The sequence below is a fragment of the Camelina sativa genome, chromosome 11, assembly GCF_000633955.1.
Source record: "Camelina sativa cultivar DH55 chromosome 11, Cs, whole genome shotgun sequence".
Lineage (NCBI taxonomy): Eukaryota > Viridiplantae > Streptophyta > Magnoliopsida > Brassicales > Brassicaceae > Camelina > Camelina sativa.
In genome coordinates, this window is record NC_025695.1 from 17,806,606 (window position 1) to 17,826,375 (window position 19,770).

The 19,770-nt window shown below is 31.8% G+C and overlaps 3 protein-coding genes across 3 annotated transcripts; all 3 read right to left on the reverse strand.

Annotated features, from left to right (window-relative positions):
* On the reverse strand, positions 2,069–4,986 carry LOC104723679 (vacuole membrane protein KMS1). The gene is made up of 8 exons (XM_010442068.2): positions 4,595–4,986; positions 4,030–4,241; positions 3,866–3,944; positions 3,479–3,778; positions 3,234–3,391; positions 2,980–3,096; positions 2,713–2,892; positions 2,069–2,604 (listed from the first exon to the last, which is right to left on the reverse strand). Exons 1-8 carry the CDS (start codon positions 4,647–4,649, stop codon positions 2,449–2,451), a joined length of 1,257 nt encoding a protein of 418 aa, XP_010440370.1. The 5' UTR covers positions 4,650–4,986; the 3' UTR covers positions 2,069–2,448.
* Positions 11,906–14,377, reverse strand: LOC104723680 (primary amine oxidase-like). Its single transcript, XM_010442070.2, has 4 exons — positions 13,178–14,377; positions 12,991–13,104; positions 12,268–12,818; positions 11,906–12,145 (listed from the first exon to the last, which is right to left on the reverse strand). Exons 1-4 carry the CDS (start codon positions 14,306–14,308, stop codon positions 11,989–11,991), a joined length of 1,953 nt encoding a protein of 650 aa, XP_010440372.1. The 5' UTR covers positions 14,309–14,377; the 3' UTR covers positions 11,906–11,988.
* On the reverse strand, positions 15,610–18,247 carry LOC104723681 (5'-nucleotidase SurE-like). The gene is made up of 9 exons (XM_010442071.1): positions 18,006–18,247; positions 17,601–17,695; positions 17,442–17,506; positions 17,269–17,312; positions 16,837–16,920; positions 16,480–16,633; positions 16,219–16,398; positions 16,068–16,124; positions 15,610–15,980 (listed from the first exon to the last, which is right to left on the reverse strand). The coding sequence occupies exons 1-9, from the start codon at positions 18,155–18,157 to the stop codon at positions 15,870–15,872; spliced, it is 942 nt and encodes a 313-aa protein (XP_010440373.1). The 5' UTR covers positions 18,158–18,247; the 3' UTR covers positions 15,610–15,869.

Below are 19,770 nucleotides of genomic sequence, written 5' to 3' on the forward strand. Positions count from 1 at the left end.
AAATATATAGGATGTGTTTAGTTATATTTCTAGTCGTGAAACTGAAAAAATGCTTGTTTTGTGCTTTTGTCAATGACAAGTCGTGTGATTCTTTTATCCTCACGTGTGGTTTACTATGCAGTACGTACGAGTGACTGTACACAAAATTAAGATTCGCTTAAGAGGGTCTCTGTTCCTCTTTATCTATTTAGAGAATAATAAAAAATTGAGTTAGTAGTAGTAACCAAGAAAAGATTACTTAACATATAGATTTGGTCAAGACATCTTTCAGAGTTGGAAGCCTCAACAACAAATAGATGAACTTCTCTCATTGTGTTGTGCATTTACTGACTTTGGATCACATGTTTAATTTATATGTAGCTTGGAGATATTTCTCTTGGCTTCATGGTGTTTTTAGCAATGAGAAAGTCTCTTCTTAACTGAAATTAAGGTTGTTCTTGTTGGTTTGTTGTCCTCATATTTTACTAAATATTTTAGTAGGTTAGTATTTGTTAATCTGATTCCTAATATTGATCATCTTGGCTCAAGCAAGCTTGAATTGTAATGAATTTTTAACATCTAATATAGTAATATATCATATGACCAGACGGAGAAAAAAAAAACAAATTGGTGTACACATACAGACAGATCGTAAAGTGGTTAATTGGGTGATGCCGAAGTCTCCAACGCGCGCAAACTTGTCAAATTTACCAACAAGCTTTGTTTTGTTTTAATTGATGGCACATGCAAAATTGTCATCTTCTCTTCTTCCTTTTCATAATATATCTAAATAGAAGACGTCATCAATATACATTTGTCAACTTTCACAAGATTTCAATCCTTTGAACTTTATAAGGATTGTATTCAATGTACGGAAGCTTATGTCATTGTAACATTTATTTAACCTTTTCGTAAAAGAGAAATGTAGGGTAAGAATGGGATACTTAACGACTACATTAATACATAGTTTTTTCCATCAAATTTTTTATTTAAGTTTTTGTAGTGAATTCTTTTATTTGGGACACTACAAATATTCACAAAATTGGTATTATGTTTTTAGGAAGACTTTATCAATCATTTGATCAAATATTTCTTAAGAGTTTATGATTTTTTCATAAAAGATCATAAATGCTTTCCGGTAATCTTTTTCTATAAGGTTATATTTGGGGGTATTTCAACTATTTCCGATTTAAAGAATTTGGTTTCTGAATAACACAAAAGCTTTATTGTATCAACCAAAATGTTCGGAGTAGAGAGTGTAATGTAGTAATAGACGACTAGTAGTAGTTGTAGGAGGGTCCAATCTTTTCGATAGAGTGACACCTTCACATCGCAATTAACATTTTGGGACATTATTGTGCCGACACGTTTAACGTCCAAACTAAATGTAGAGCTCACTGCACACTTCAGTTGAATCAAATTTAATTTGCATCCAATAAAAACTGATTTGTTGTTTTACACTAACGCCTTGGATTAATAATTATTATTCTCCATTAGGTTTTTGTCTCTTTTGAAGAGGCTAAGCCTTAAAATCACACCATCCCGACATACTACACATTAGAGGCGGGCAATATTCGCTATCGCAACGCAAGATAAGAGTCACAAAAATTTAAAAAGTTGGAGGTCCCAAATGTATACAACCATAAACTATATAAGGGTCCACTTGATAATGCATAAAGAAGCCGCCGGTCTACTTTGAAGCTCTATGGACCCAAACTTATGAAATCTTACCCACTAAAATTATTCTACAAAATAATGAGCTAAATCTATTTGCCCCGACAACATATAATGTCAATGGCAAAGTCTACGATACTAACGATAAGATTTGGTTTTTTTCTATACATGCCACTTCAAAATAAATAAAGTATTTTAAAAACATGGCAACGCTTATTTGTCTTGATACAAATGAATAATTTGGAAACTGAATAAAAACATAGTGCCATAGACCAAGCAAACGGATATCCTTAGAAGCTAGCTATGATCTAAATTATAATTCCAATCAGTCACAAATCTATTCTTTCATGTTCTTGTGAAAGTACCATGCATCAGTGATGGTAAAAATTGACTGTGAAAGTAAAAAGATAAATAGTAAAACAATGGAAGTTGTCATAGGCCTTAAAAGCTTACACTAGGTTTCAATCTAACAATAAACGGAAGTAAATTAGCAATTAATGCTTCTTTTTTATAAAAAAAAAATCTTCCCACATAACCTTAAACTATGGAATCACAGGATCAAAATAAACCTCCTGCAATCTCATAATCTCAATTCCTCCTAACTTTATCCTTTTTTTTTTTGTTCTTTCTATACAGTGCACTAGAACAGTACCACCAGAAACAATGTGTCAAAGATGAGAAGAGAAAAGCTGCCAATTTTTGTTGTTGTTGTTCATTCTTCGTCTCAAAACCTGGATAGTGTCTGTTTTGATGTTGGAGCAAAAGGAAGAAAGATTTGTGGGGTTGCTATTTTTATCAATCTGAATGAGTCAAAACAACCATTTCTTTCTCTTGCTTTTTCTTCAAGTGTCTTTGTGCAGTTGCTGTCACAATCTTGACGAAGAAGTTGAGGAGCATGAGCCACACTATCCCATTCCAGATCGATGCAAACGAAAAATCCCATTTTTTCACCTAACCCAATACAAAACAAAGAACTCAAACTCAACTCAAGTTTTGTGAAAGATGCAACTAATGAAAAAAATGAGTTTTAGTTTATAAAGAATGAAAAGATTTGTTTACCTTGATGTGAGATGGAACAGGAGATGGTGCATCAATATACTTTTCTTTCATGGCGTGGAGTTTGGCTGTGAGTCCAGGCAACATAGAAGCCAAACCCGGGACATGGCTTAGTATCCAGATCAGCTCATTCTCCATCCAGTCGAGCAGTTGGTTATTACAAACGCAGATGATAAATATCGTCTTCATCAAGAAAGAAAGAAACAAAGTTAAAATTTTAAAACCATTTGGGTGTTAAATATTGAATCTATGAGACAAGAGATTCCGCACCTGTATGTGAGTTTTGATGATCGCCTTCCCGATTAAAGTCGCCAGAAAGAACTCCCAAAATGGAATTCCAAATTGTCCACACATTATTCCAGCAAGGTCAAACAAAGGATTTGGAACCTGCACTCAAATCAAAGCAGTGTAAGGTCCTGATCATTGACTACTAGAAAGCAAAAGATGTTACATGACACGGTAAATACAGTCATAATCAATTGCTACTACAGGAGGTAAAAGTAAGTTGGAGAATGTATACTAACCGAAGCAAGAACCAAGACAGTAAAGAAATTCAAGTGCTGTGAATGGGTTAATAACCAACGCTTAACCCGGTTCAGGTGAGTCGCCATAAATCCACTATCCTCAGATGAAGAACCATCTAACTCTTCCATTCCATCCACTGTGCTCCCAGAAATACTAGCTGAAAAAAAAATTTAAAGCCAAAACACAATAAACAAACAAAACCACAATCAAGAAAGAAATATAAAGAGAGAAGCAATCTACGAACCTGCCCTTGAGATGAAATATGGAGGAAGCTCACCAAGAGCTGTCCCAATACCCCATAAAATCGCCTCCAACTGGACTTGTGGCAATATGCTGGTAAGGGGCACACGCGATCCAGCAGCTGATATCATCAAAGGGGGACCGAATTCTGAACAAGATTTATCAAGCCAGGATGGAACCCTTTTCAACTGAATTGTATCATATGGTGCAGATTTCAGATCAACTCGCCCACAAAGTGTGGCTTTTAGAGTGAATAATGCAATGTGTGGACCCAAATATAGAACAAACGTGTGAAGACCCGATCCTATAGAAGGAAACGAACAAAATAAGAACAATATAAGTTGCTTCTAAACGAGGAAACAACAAAATTAGGGTTTATCGTGTGACTAACCAAGACCAATAGAAGATGCAACACCAAGTGCTATCCACCATAAGCCATATCGGACATACTCTAATATTTCTTCAACATGCTGTAACCAAAAACAAACACACAAATGTTGGATGACAAATTACAACTAGATTGAACAAAGAAGAAGTCTAAAACGAGTATTTTACCTTTCCATGAGGTCCATCAACAGTGACAAGCAAACCACCAGATGCCACTAACAAAGTGGTAATAAGTATGAACCAACCTCCATGAGCCAATAGATACGATACCGATCGCTTGATGTACTGAATAGTCGCCTCAACAAACAACTTCAATGTATTCAAAGGTTGTGTCGTCAGTGTTAGATTCTCTACTTCCTTCTCATGCTTCTCACGCAGAGCTACAAGTTCAACACAAATGTGACTGTGAGTCTCCTATATCATCTAATAGATTATCTGAAATATACAATTCAGAGCAAAGGCTAAGCCTTTCTCGTCCATCACCTTCATACAAACCTGAGCTAAAAAGGATTGATGACTAATCCAATATAACTAATCTAGAAAAGGCTTAATCTAATCGATTCACATCATCAATACTCAAAATCCTTAATGATTCTACACCAAACAAATCAAAGAGCTATGATTCAGATCTCGAAACTATAACCAAGTTCCTAAATTTCTTCCCTGATCCGAACAAATTGGGGTAAAATTCTAATTGATCAAAGGTCAAAAACCTAAAAAGGAAGAAACTTGCCTGAGACAGCAACATCAGAAGAAGAAGAAGAACTCGCAACCGCAGCCGATCCCATGTTCTGTTGTGTTGTGGAAACCTAGTTGCGTCACCAACTACCAAATAACTATATATCTCAAACGGAATAAAAAAGAGATTTTTAACATAGATTCGGATTCCTATGTCTTCAAGGATAATTAGAACATGGGTTCGGTCGAATTCAAGATTTGGGTAATAAAGAGAAGGAAATAGATTGCTTTGGAGGGAAAAAAAAACAATTTTTAAAAGTTTATTTCTTTGTAACGTGACGTGTGGGCTTTGGTTGAGATAAACCAACAGAACACAACAGATGATGGGAGAGAGATCGAGATCTGGTCTTTGTAGTAGACAAAACAAAACTCAGAGAGATATATGGGGGACGGGACGCAAAGGGGAAAGTTAAACTGAGTTTGTAAAACTCTTGTTCGATTTGTTTAAGAGGTTACTGGGCTATTAAAGCCCATATTACAGTCTTTCTATTTTTTGTTTGCATGGTTCCGGTTAGATCGGTTGAACCGGAGATCAGGAATATAACCGAATTTAATAACACAACGAGTCACACCGGGTTCAAATTCAATTAAAATGACTAGAAGACCATGAGTTTGATTGGACATGCTTTTTTAATTTATTTTTTGTTTTTCATTTGAAAATGATAGATTGGTTTCCAAATATGCAAAAGAGTCCTGATAGCCAAAACAAAAAAAAAAGTAACAAAGAAAATAGTCCAATAATGAACAAAATTAAGTGAGTAACCATTAGCTGAAATAAAAAGACAAGAGAGGGGTAAGGTGAGGAACACGTGCAGTCAACAAAGAGTGTTGGTGTAGAAGATTTTTCTTTTATTTATTTATTTATTTGGATAAATAGATTATACTCTTTTACATTTGATTTTAATATATCTTTTCAACAAAATTAATTAAAATTTTGAAATTTATCATAAAAGATTATATATATATATATATATTTTGCATTCTACATAACTTGAATTTTAAAATCGGATGTTGAAAATTTTACATGATGAATAGTGTTTATAATAAGAACATGTTATACCAGGACTATACATATATCAGATCTATAAGATTTAAACTGAAAGTCGTATAAATAAAATTTGAATGTAAAAATATAACTTAAATCAAATTAAACTTATAATAAAGAAAAAATGTTATATCCTAAGGGTGACAACATAGGCTATACAAACAACTGTGTTAAACGCTAACCATAAGGAAATAAAACATAGATAACTCAAACGATCATATATGAAACGCACAAAAAAAAATGTTATACCCTAAGAAATACAACATAGATAACCCAAACAAAATTGTTTATGTATTTTAAAGTATAACTGATCTATGTAAGTATGCAATGTTAATAATTAGAATTTGAATAATTATATATTTTTAAATGGAATAGAGTGTTGTTGTGTTCTATATATGTTAAAGTGGTATAAATAAATTTTGAATGTGAAAATAATGTATATTTTAAATGAAATGTTAAAGAAAAAATATATAATAAATGAAATTTTGAAATAGTATAGAAAAAAAATTAAATGGTATAGAACATAGATACAACTCAAATCGCGAAATAAACTCACAACAAAGAAAAATACTATACCCTAAGGGATAAAACATAAGCAACCCAATCAACCGTAAAAGATAAAAGATAGACAACTCAAACGACCAAATTAAACGCATAAAAAAAACGTTATACTCTAAGAGATACAACATATGCAACCCACATAGATAGCTCAAACCGAATTAAACGCACAACAACAAAAAAACACTATAACCTAAAGGACACAAAATAGGCAACCCATACAACTATGTTAAACACTAACCGTATATGCCTACATATTAACCGAGTTAAATGCTGACAGTCAAACAATACAATATATAAATTGTTTATGTATTTCTAATTATAATTTGAATTAATGTATGTATGCAATGTAAATAATTTGAAACTTGAAAAATATACTTTTAAAAATGGAATAGAGTGTTGTTGTGTTCTATATATTACAAATATTTTAGTTATTTTAGTTAGTATATAAATTATATTTTCTCGTCTTAATATCTTTAAACCATAGTAAACATAAAAAAAAAAATCTATAGTTTTAAATGAGTTTATGAAATTAAAAATAATTTGTTTAAAGAAAATTTACTGCAAAATATGAAAAAGTAAAAAAAAAAAGGAAAAAAAATAAGAGCAAATGAGAGATGGCAGAAATCTGTAAAGCATATCGAAAGAAGAATACATACGCAGACAAAAGAGTAGAGACGAGTGGCAACTGTTAATCATGTAGTGGGATAGAATTGTCATTAATATATATTATATAGAGTATATGATCTTTTCATAGTTAGAGTGGCTAGACAGTGAATTATAATTTTTTTGTTGGTCATTCAGGTAAGTCGAAAGTACTAATTAAACTATAGGTGGACTATACAAAAAAAAATTATTTTTATTTTTTATTTTTAATACAAAAACAATGTCATGTCTTATTTAGTCCATTTACATGAAATTCCATACATACATAAAATTGAAACTATAAATTTCCTCTCACTATAACTTTGAGTTTACAAAATTTAGCTTCATAGTACTAACTCTCAAATAACATTCGGAAAAAAAAATCTTCAACATGGTTAAATAACCTAAACACTCCTGTTGTGGCAGCAGCGAAATCGCCGGTGACACGTCTCCAAGGAATCTACTGGTAAGACGCTCATCTTCTATATTCTACCTTTATCCTTGGCAACAAATTAGAAATCTTAGTCTCTAATAACGTTTTTGTGTACACTATATTAGAAAGATACAAATGGTTTGAAAATATATCTTTTCCAATCTTTTCGTTCTACTATAGTAATAACAAATCTTTGACGTGCTATTATAGTAACTATCCCAATAATATTACAGTAACTCTCCCAATAAACTAAAAATATAACATTTATTGTACATATATTGAACATCGGGAACATCATCCAATTAACTAACATGTATTAAAAAAATTAAAGCTTATTCAGAATTTAGTGTCGAATTTTAGTATTTTTGGAAATCTCTCACATATAAAATCCATTTTAATTTTTCCAATCGAATTCATATCAAATCTAAAATTGTTTATTTCAAATAAATGATCATGTAAAATATAGAGAAAAATTGAAGTATTTCAAATTATTATCAAAAAATATATCTATCTTAACATTTTTAGAGTACATTTTTGTGCCGTATTTTTATAATTTTGTACCCAAATAAGTCTCAACTAAATTATCTACAATCCTTACAACCAAACACAATCAAAATACTATTAATTTCAAATTTCCTAAAATCTATCTACCTAATTTAAGGCAATATATGTTAGATTAAAATATAATTCTCCTTTCACTTTTATTTAATCTTATCTCTATTATATTATTTAAGCAACCCTTTAAATAAATAACCCTACTCCATGTAGTATATTACACAAAATGCCACTGTATTTTAATACAAAATATAATAACATAATCTTAATATTAATTTGTTGTAACCAGAAAATGTTTATCCACAAAAGTAGCAAATAAAACATAACCTATTATGAAGTGTTTCACAAAAAAAAACCTAGAGATAAGTTATTGATGAGAGAATTTGGGGAATTTTATTTTTCCAACCAAATATTAATTAAAAGATAATTTGGGGAATTTTACCTGATCAATATATATAATTATATCTGTAGTAAACGTAATGGGTGTTTGGGGATTGATTGCGGTCATTCATATTAAGATTCTGACATTTTACTATTATTATACCCGCTGCCGATATACATAGTCCATCATATGTATTTATTTTATATTATACACAAAAATAATTAGATCATTCATATGTAGATAAAATGTACAAATAACAATTATTTTCCATTAAAAATAAATTTAAGTTGAACTTAGACTTTAACTTTTATTCTAGGAATATATATATATATATATATATATATATATATATTATTAATAAATGATAATACTACAAAATATTAACGGGTATTTACGGGTCGGATAACAACATGGGTAACGAGATGGGTAACGGTACGGATATCAAAAATTAAATTAATATCTGATACTCGATCCTTACTCACAAATAATATAATTATAATACATTTCACTCGACCCTAAAACTGCGGGTACCCTTTTTCGGGACAGAAACAAGCCAAGTAACGGGTCAAATACGGGTAACAGTATTAGTTTCTATACCTACCTATTAGTAGTTTAATATGACTCAAAACTCACCATATTGTACTATATTATATAACATGTAAATTAATGATACAACATAATCATAATCTTAACAAATAACAAAATAAAAAATTCTCCGTGCTACCAGCGCGATTATCTAGTATTTAATTATTTGAATTACTATTTAATACATAAAGTTAATAAAATTTTAGATTTTTTTCATCATATGATGTGATTTGAATTTTTATAAACGAATATATATTTTAAAAATTATTTTAAGATTTTCGTAACCAAACAAATATATTTGATATAGATTATTTTACATTTGAGTTATTTTAATATATAATGACTATTTACACTTAAAAGTTAAAATATCAGGCGATGGAGTTATATTGGGCGAAGAATATGGATTAATACGCATATAAATTTCATTATCATTAATTTGGTGTTATACAGGAAAATTTATCATTTCTATATTTTGCTAACATTATCATATTAGTATATTAGATATATTAAATTGAGTAATTTATGATAATGTTGATAACAAATTACTTTGCGGTAAACTGCGGATTAAATCCTATAATTAACAGTCAAATACAATTATATAATCTTACACTTAACTAAACTAACACATAAATATAACTTAAAATTTGATCTATCTTAACAATTTTGAAAAACAAATTTGTGTCATCCTGTTTTTTCAAAACGGTCGGTTTTAATTCAAACAAATAAACCCGATTGCTCTAATCAGATCGTGCTTTAAATCCTTCGTTAATAACATCCTAAATAATCCTTAATTAATCAGAGTAGCTATTATAGATATATATTTTGAAATAAACGTATACGAAAATATATCTACCGAAAATCAGATATTTAATCAAATGAAATCTTTAATCGGGAATTTTTATCCCTAAATTATCTCTACTTCAATGCTAATTTCCTCAAACAATTAACAGCTTTTAACATTATTCTAAAATGATAAAAACAATAATATTCTTTCCAATCAATTCAACCCAAACAATTATTTGTTTGATTTTGATACTCTTTCACTACCATCGACTTGGTCGGGATTTTTTTTCGATTTCGTTTCTCCCATCGATAAAAACTCTAAATTGAAAACCCCCAAAATCTGTCTTTTAGAACTTTAATCGTGTTGTCGAAAAAAAAAAACTTAATCGGTGTGATAAGATTTGAGAAGAAGCTCGAGTTGGTTTTTTTTAGAGGGTCTGGTACTCTAATCAGTTTACTTAGAAGATCAAGTTGGTTAGGGTGTGATCGGTTTAATTGTTTTGATTTTTGTTTTGGTTTTGGTTCAATATATTTTAATTTCAATATAAAGGCTCATTATCAAAATCTATTAACAATGGATGAAATGAGGTTTACTACATAATTTTAAAAGTGTATGTCACTGTGCATTATTTTGATAGTTGGTATATGTTCTTTATATAATTAATAGTATTGGTTATGAATAAAAGGAATAAAATCTATTTTAATATTTTTGGAGTATATTTTTGGTATAATCCTAATTGTCAGGTCGGTTTTAATTAAAAAAAAAATGATTGAACTAATGGGATCTTCATTCATTATTATCTTAGTCAAAATCGAAAACTTACCTATTATTCGATAACAAGTATTTAGCTTTTAATGAAATCTATTTATTAGTATCAAATACAAATTTTCTGTATTTATTATAGTTAAAACTTAAAAATAGAGGAACTAATTTATTGATTCAAAATTATAATGACGTATTTGAATTTATAATGAAATATTTGAATTAATTAATTTCTTCAGAATTCACGGGGTTATTGATTTATAAAACAAACAAAAAAATAAAAGATATTGATCTGTGGTGTACCACGAGGTAAATCTCTTATTTAATAAAACGGAAGTACACAACATTGTTTTGTAGACTATATAATTTTAATAAGTTGGTTACAAATAGGTTATAGATTAAGTTTTATATTATTTGTATAGTCTGAATTTATTGTTTCCAAAAATTTTAAAGATAATATTCTAAAGAATCATTTGATATCATCTAACTTACAATATTAATTTCTTTTATTCAATTATTCATCAAATAAAATCCTTTGATATCTAACTTAACATATTAATTTGTTAATTATTATTATACTTCACCTCTCATTTTTATATATGAGTCTATTTTGTGAAACAAATAAATTATTATATTATTTATTATAATTAAAAAATAGTTTTATTTCTGGATATACCATAAGTTGAATTTTTAAAAACAAATATAAATGATTCAATCTATAAAATATTCAATTTTTATTAATATTATTCTTTAAAAATAATATCTATTGAATTAAAAATTTTACTGAGTAACGGGTCAAAATTTGAATATTTAAATTCAATTTCATACTTTTTTGTTGAATTTTATAATTTATATAATATAATAAACTTTAAATAATTTATTTTGAAATATTTTTAAAATATTTTTAAAATATTGAAACTTGATATTAAAGTTAGAAACTCACTCTAAATTGGTTTGTTGTACCAATGTCAATAATATGTCAATATAATATGAAAGAATTTCAAAAAACCAAGTATATTAAAACAAAAAGTATAACAATGTATTAAATTACTCATAATATAATAACTCGCCTTTTAAAAACCAAATTCACAAAATTATGTTGTATAACGACATTCAAGTCACGAGGTAGAATATACATTGTTGAAATAACTTCACGTACATAAACTAATACAACATATTAAATTTTTATTTTAAAATAAAAAATATACAAAATTTTGTATAAAATAAAATTTAACCATTGTTATAGCACGTGTACTTATCTAGAATCATTAACAATATAAAACTTACAAAATAAGTGTCTTTTTCAAGTCATCATATTTAGCATATGATTTTATTGCATAATATTTTATCTAATTTTTTTTAAAAAACAATCACATAAATTATATTTTATAAAAAAATAACAATACATATAAAATGAATTTCAATCCGTGCTCTAGCACGGGTCTTAATCTAATCTTAGTTTAAAGGAAAAACAGATTAAATAATTGGCACATGAATTAGGTTTAGATAAGTTATTAGTAATGTAGTTAAACCATTCTCACTATATATATCGAATAAAAATCATATTGGAAAACAAATTTATATATGTAACAATATAAGTAAGTACATAAGAACCAATTTTGTGTGATGACTGTACGTATTTATCCGATCAAAGGATCATTATCGAAAAAATTAGAAGGTCGAAGAGTAAATCCACCGTGAAGAGTTGGCATAACCGGAAAATCCTCTTGGTATGGAATGTGATGAAACCCAACGTTGTACCACATCACTAAGTCTTTGTTCTCTATCTCTCTGTTCCTGTTCCCATTAAGACAAAACAAACCATACATTTTTATTCCTTTAAATTGTACAGTACTATCAACTATACTAAATGATTACTTAATTAAAAACTTTAATATTAATATTTACTTAATATTTACCTGCTACTCCATACAGCTAAGCCATCATCTCCACGACTCCTATCGCTGTAAAACCCACCGGCCCATCTTTCTGACCGGTTATAGGCAGTCACCCAAACCGGATACTTCGTATAACCGGCTCTTATCTCCGGGTAATCATCGTCCGTTAAAAGAGAAGTGACTGGTAAATGCTCCGGTATCAGCCGGTAACCAACCATGTTTCCTATTTTTGTCTTCTTATTAGAGTTAACTATCAACACCTCCACCGGCTCTGACCCGAGCTTAACTCTACCTTCAGCTTCCGTTTTCGCAGTCTCTTTCACGACCGTCCAGTAACTCTTCCTCGGAGAAGACGTTTTGTTAACGTCAGTTACTCTTACCGTTTTGAGTTTGGCTTTCACCAAGGAGTTACTGATACCATCAACGTCGAGGTCCAAGTAGTACGTTATGTAATGGTCGTGGTTAACGGCGATGGTGTTCTTGGCCACCAACGACCCGTAGACGCAGTCTGTTATCTGCTCGTTTGAAGTGTGCGACGTTGCTTTCACCTCTAAAACTCCAGTCAAACCCACCTATATATGTATTCAACCAAGAATAGTCAATAACTTATTAGAAAACTCAAATACCATACTAATATATAGATTAAGTACACGTTAGTTGGTATTAGTTGGTTATGAAAACACTTACATGATTACATCAACCCAAAAAGTTGAAATATATAAAAATGAAGTAAACAGTACGTACCCCAACTCTGATGGCTCCATTCTTTTGAAATTCCCAATCCAAGATGTAATCATAGTTTCCAACTGTGGCCACCATTCTAACCACTAAACTAATATCAGCTTCCCCACTAGTTATCTGCAAAACACTTAATCAAATTACTAATCAAGGTTTCTTTAAAAAATATAAAATAAATGCTTTTGAAGTTTACCACTTGTCCTGGAACATTAATCTCGGTGTGTCTAAAAGAAGCACCATAACTGTTTTTCTCGAAGACACACATCACATTGGTCATCCTCTGAGCTGTCCCGTCTGGTCCGGCAACGTGTCCATCTAAAAACGCAGCATTTTGCGGGCAGTCAATGAGTGGCTGCAGATTCACGGCGGATTTCCCAAAACCAAACTCTCCGATGTCCATGAACGTACGGAAGTACCACTCATTGGTTGGATCCATGTAGGGAACAAAAGTCTCTGAGACGTGTCCTCTATACATCACTCGACGAAACCTTTTGGTTCTCGGGTCAAGAACCGAAGCCGTCGATATGGTTACTCCAGCTCTCGCCGAGAATCCGACGTGGAATTTCCAGTTAGCCCACTTGACTCTATTGCCGAGTATCTGGAAGCCAGTGTCGGAGACGTTACAAGAGAACGGGAAAGGTTTTTGTTTTGTTCTAAAGTCGTTACCTTCTTTACCAGGGAGAGGCTTTCGGAATCTGTCGGAGTACTTCACTACCCGCATTGAGTCAACGTCTATAGTTATGGTGATTCCTTCGATGGGTCTTGTGAAGACGTTAACTGATCCATCTCTGTAAAAGCAAGAGGCTTTGACTTCGCGTCTCGTGGTGGTTTCTCCGTACCAGCCAACGGTGAAAGGGAGGCAAGAAACCTCGGAGATGTTTAGGTCTCGATCAAGAATCGATTTCTTGAAAGATGGGTAAGTTAGAGGAAGCTTGCTGGCTTTGAAAAGCTCTATAAATGTGAACGGAGGGAAGCCATGTCCTGTGTAGATGCGGGAGGATACGATCTTGCTAGTGGTTAGGTCGACGATGAGCTCGTGGGTTTTACCACCGGCTCGAACCACCACGAGTGATCGACGAAGTGGGGGTGGTGGTTTTTTGAAGGGATTTGGCGATAACCATTGGAGGACGTGCTTCTTGTTTGGTTCATCCAAGTCGAGGTAGTGAAATGTGAGATCTTTGAGATTGCCTAGATGAGATTTCTTGACGATGAAGCTTGTTTTGTTGATTTCTTGAGGAGTTAAGGGATCAAGTGGGTGGAAATGGAGCCCAAGAGTTACAGCACATTGTAGGAGAAACACTAGGGCAAGTATTGGTGTGTTCATTGATGGAAAATTTATGGTCAAACTTTTGATAAGACCATATAAAGAAATTGATGGAGTTGTTATTGAAGAAGACGACAACATTACATTTATATGCATGCACCTATATGTTTTGTAGGTGTGTCGATATGATTAATAAATACATATATAGGAAAAAGTCGTGGAATGAGATGAGAAACGTAAAGATGAAAAATAATGATCACGTGACATATTTTATATACTCTTCCTTCTCTTTCAAGGGAGCTAGCAAACTTATTATTCGAATGGGATGATGTATAAATAATAAATAAGGTCATAACTTGAAGTATAAACCAAGGATTATGCAAGATATATGACTACTAATTAATTTCCCACTTGCATACATGATGATGTTATGGCTATCTCAGGTTCTCCCTGCTGCCAGCGCTAGATTGAACTTTGTTTACGTTAACTAAATTCTAAAACGCACAAATTACAAATTGATTGGATATGAAGAGAGTAGGTTATCAAGTTATGTATATAAGCTACAAGATATAATTTTGAGACATCATTTTGTAAATTACTTTTTGCTTCCTATCCAAGCTCTAGTATATAGAACTAATTAATTGCTTAAATTTGATTGTAGACAAGGCCGAAGGAATACGTGTAGTCATTGATCTTTTGCGCTTGGATGATCTCAAAGACTCCAAAAATATAATTTTCCAGATCAAATAGACTAGCAGATATTAATCAGTGAATAAAAACAAGGAAAACATTTGCTTAGCCTTGTCTAGGCCATCTTTCTTACAAAACCAAAATTGATCAGTGATGTTGTATGTGACAGTATCAGGATCTATAGACCTTTTAATCATTTCTTCATGCAATTTTTCAGCCTCTAAGAGTTTCCGCTCCTTCACAAACCCATCGATCATGACATGCATTAGTCAAGAGTCAAGAGGCATCACTCCATGCCTTGTCCGTAATTAAAAAAAGACAGCTTATGAGAGAGCTATTAGTAACAACAACACTTGGTCTAATTCCTTTGTTTTCTATTTCGTTTAATAGGTCGAGTTCATCATTCACATGTTTGTATTTGTAAAGACCATCAATGATTGTACTGTGTAGATTACAACATTAATTAGCCTCTATGTTTCCTTTCTCCATCTTCTTGAAAAGCGAGGTAAGCATGACAATGCGAGGCTCATAACCAAGTGTCATCAGCTTGTCAAGAATAGCTAAAGCTAAAGAGAGTTGTTGGGAGCAGCGGCAAAAACAGTGTTCGTAACTAATTTTGTTCCCTGATGTTGCTTTTTAACAATAGAAAAGCGAATAGAAAGTCTAAAAGAGATTTCATTTTGAAGGCACTTTTATATCTTATGTTTTCTAAAATAGAAAGTCTAAAATACTGAAATAGTGTTTGCCAAATCCTTGATGTTCCAACATGGACGAAGAACAACAAAGACTTTGCTGCTGACAACATAAATAACTCAGATTATTGGATAACTAAACAACTAGAACTGATATAATAATAGGTCTACCACAAATTGTGGTGTGGTTCACAATGGGTAACTTGAGTTTTTTTTCTTTTCTTTTTCATGTTGTGTCATCAGAGGGGTGAGGAACATGACTGGTTTGTAATCTTGGGAATCCATTCTTTGTAGTAATTTTGGCAATCCACATCAGTCTGAGAGAGAGCTCCAAGTGGTGTCACCGTAATCTGCAGTTTAAAAGAGCGTTTGTTACTTTCTGAAGTTTGGACAAAGTATGGAGATGAGTAAAGAGAGAAATATAGGTATTTGCTTACAAATCCTTCTTTTAGGAAGTGAGAATCAGTCCCTTCTTCATTTACCCTATCCCTTACCTAAAAACCAAAAGAGCAAGAAGGGACACAATTTCATGAATACAGAAGCAAGCAAGAAAGAGCTGAAACAATAGTGACAAATCATTAATGATACCTCTCTCTTGAATAAACGGCTATCTTTTGAATGAACAGATGCGTCGTTGTCTGATGAGACCACTCCCGACTCTGTTTCCATTGTCATTGTTGATAACATCTTAGGCCCTTGTGCTTCCTCTTCGACTTGTCTCCATCCCATTTTATTCATGCTTTTACCTTGCCTAGTTAGTTTGTATCCCTTTCATTTGGAAAGAAGAATTAGATATACAATTAGGTGTACGCATAAGAGGATATCGTTGAAAGCTGAGACGAGACTTACCTTATGGTTAGCAATATCAGTCGGCAAATCGATATTCAGAAAGCATTTCACAGGGTGAGTTTTGTTCTTGATCGCAGTGATTATGCCGTTGATAATAGGCAAGCAAGCTTGGGCAGAAAGGACAAAATCATTAGCATTCATCTCTCCACGTTTCCTGGAGCATTGAGGTTGGATAAAAGACATGGCATTAGTGAGAAAACGAGAAAATAGTATCAATAACACTGTATCAAGGCTAAAGAAAAAGTAAGGCGTGTGATAACAACATAAAAGAAAGAGCACACATGTTCTGAAAATTCTAAAGTATGAAGCAGAATCTCTGTGAGTAAAACATTAGTGGTCTTGATGATAAACATTTACCAATCAAAATCATAAGATATGGAAGCAGAAGGCACATCATAAATGAAGGCTTCACGAGCGCCAGCAACAGTTCCAGAATAGACGCTGTGATGGAATTAACAGCCAGGTAAGTCCTAATTTGATAAAACTCAGGCAGGAACCATAGAAGCATAACAGGGTATGGTATATAACAATTTAAATTGGTTAGAGAAGAAGTCTGGTTGTCAGTGAAACATTCTAACTAGAGTTTCTCCTTCTATGTTCTCAAAATCTTGTTCTAATCCTAATAAAAGTTTCAGCAATATAGGTAGTTTTATGGGGTTTAACTTAAATGCATTTTTTTCGAACGAACACCAAATAACAGCTGCATCCTAATAATCGGTACTAAACATAACGTAGTAAGGAAATAGGAAACAAGAACAACTGGAAAAAGAGGAGGAAATGTTCACATACATGTGATATCCGCAGTTGCTACCCACATTTATACCACTAAGCACCTGCAAGGAGAAAACAAACATACATCACAATCTTCAGAACGGCACATCATTTTAAATAGCTTTGCATCAGAAAGCTTTTATAGTGACACTCTATAGGATCCCTCTTAATTTGCAGCACAAAAGGTTTACCAGGTCAGGACGAGAAGGGAAGAGTGCTTCAGATAAGCCTAAACCAGTGCAGTCCGCAGGGGTTCCTTCAGAGCATACAAGAACCAAGTTAGAGGACATATGTGACAAACAACCATATGAGATTAACGAGATAAACTAATTAGCAAAATAGAAACGAACCATCAACAGCATAGGCTGTAGCTCCATCAATATCTACACGTTTTGCAGTAAGTGGTCTATTCCATATTATACTGTGACTAACAGCAGATTTCTCCCTGGAGCAAAAATGTCATAACAAAGTAAGAGTTACACATATACGTTAGAGCAAAAGAAGCAAACTCAAAATCAAAATCCTAATGATAGCAATTTGCAGACTTCTACAGCGAAAGATTATATATATCAAACGACAAGCATTTCCAAAATGAGTTCCACGAAACTCGAAATCGCTATTTTAGGGAAATACAATTTCATCACCACCACAACAACACAAGAGCGACTCGATCGTACTATCAAAGACGATTAAACCTACATTTCCTAAACAAAAAAAAAAAAAAAAAAAAANAAAATAGAGGAGTGAAAACGTACGAATCAGGAGCGCAGACGCGGACGTCGTAGAGATTGGTGGAGACGAGGACGCTAACGAGTGAACGCAAGCCAGGCGCGTCGATACCGTCGTCGTTTGTGACCATGATGATCGGCCGCTCACCGGAATTGCGATCTCCATCGTCAATTTCCATCGCTCCGGTTGTACGAATTGGAGATTGGGAGAGAAAGCTTTTGGAGCTTCTCTCTTCTAATTTAGTGAAGAGGTTAATTTGATAATGACCATCTCTCTTTAACAACGCTTATTTATACTACCATTTTAGCAAGCTGTAAACTTACTATAGTAATAAATAACTTACTGTAGTATTATATGTTCATAAATATGTTCAATATCATATTTCTATTTTTGATTGTTTTCTATGTATTTTATTTTTTTTGTCAAAAATTTAATGTAATTGTCTTTTTCTAGTCAGACTCTAATGAAACAGTCAACACTTGAGTTATAGAATAATAAAGGTGTTTGCTAAAACAAAACAAAAAAAGAATAATAAAGGTATATCCTCTTAGTGTGTGTTAAATTTTAAACATTTTATTTTCTTGAACTGTATCATTGACTAAAGATGAAAAATTATTCTATTGAATGCAATCGTTTTTTGTTTTGTTTGTAGGAATAATCCTTAAATTATTCTCCCCAGTTTTTTTTTTTTTTTTTGTTAAGAAAAATATATTTTTAATTTTCTGTCAATTTTAGTAATTTTCTATGTGGTCTGATTAGTTAGACTTCAGTATAAGTAGAGTAAAACCTTAAGATTTATCCTACTTTCTGTCAACCTTAAGTATAATGATTTGTATTTGTAATAACGGGATTTATAAAATCGGACCCTTCCTTCCAAAAAAACAAATAAAAGAACAATAGTATAGTTCTTGTGTATTAAAGAGAAGTGGTCCATTTTTTTTTTTTTTTTTTTTTTTTTTTTAGNTCAACAACAATTTATTACATTTTAGATATTTTTTTAGCTTAATCCATTTTCACAGCATGTTTCGTCCTTAATGCATGTCCCCTCCAATAATTTTGAAGAAGTGTTATCACCAATAGAGGAAAAAGACCTTTAGTTCGTTAGACGTTGTCATTTTCACTTTCACGCAACAAGAAATTTAGAGTGGTCAAGTTCAATGTACAAAACATTTCCATTTCCATTTCTCCCTCTCCTCTCTCATTTTAGTTTCTCTAATCGGGTTAAAAGTTAGTAAAAGATACCTCAAATTATTTGACCTTCAAAGTTTTGGGGTTTAACTATTTAAAGGAAAACGTTTTCTAGATGATTACGATGTGTCATAAGCTATGACTCATAGCCCAATCGTCCGTTTGTAACTTTGTATTAATTACTCTTTCACTCTGTGACTCGTTTTCCATTCATTGTGGTTTAGTGTTGTTTTGTCTACGTTTGAATCGATCGTCATAAAACCATTTTACATAATGTGTTATGTGTAATCGATCAGATCGTCATAAAACCATTTAATATTTTAAAGTTGCATAGATAAATTTGGTTGAAAGCAATGTCACTCTCAACTAATAACAAACAAATGCGTATGCAAGGTTGCAAATCAACGATAAAGTTGGGCCAATTATATATGAGCTTAATAAAATCAACAATATGCTAAATTTGAAGCAAAAAAAATATAAATTTGTTGCTTACTTATTTGATTTTATATATATATATATATATATATTTAATCCACTCTTATCGATGGATAAAAAAAATCGAAATCCACTTTTTATATTATCAACAAATAATAATACTATATT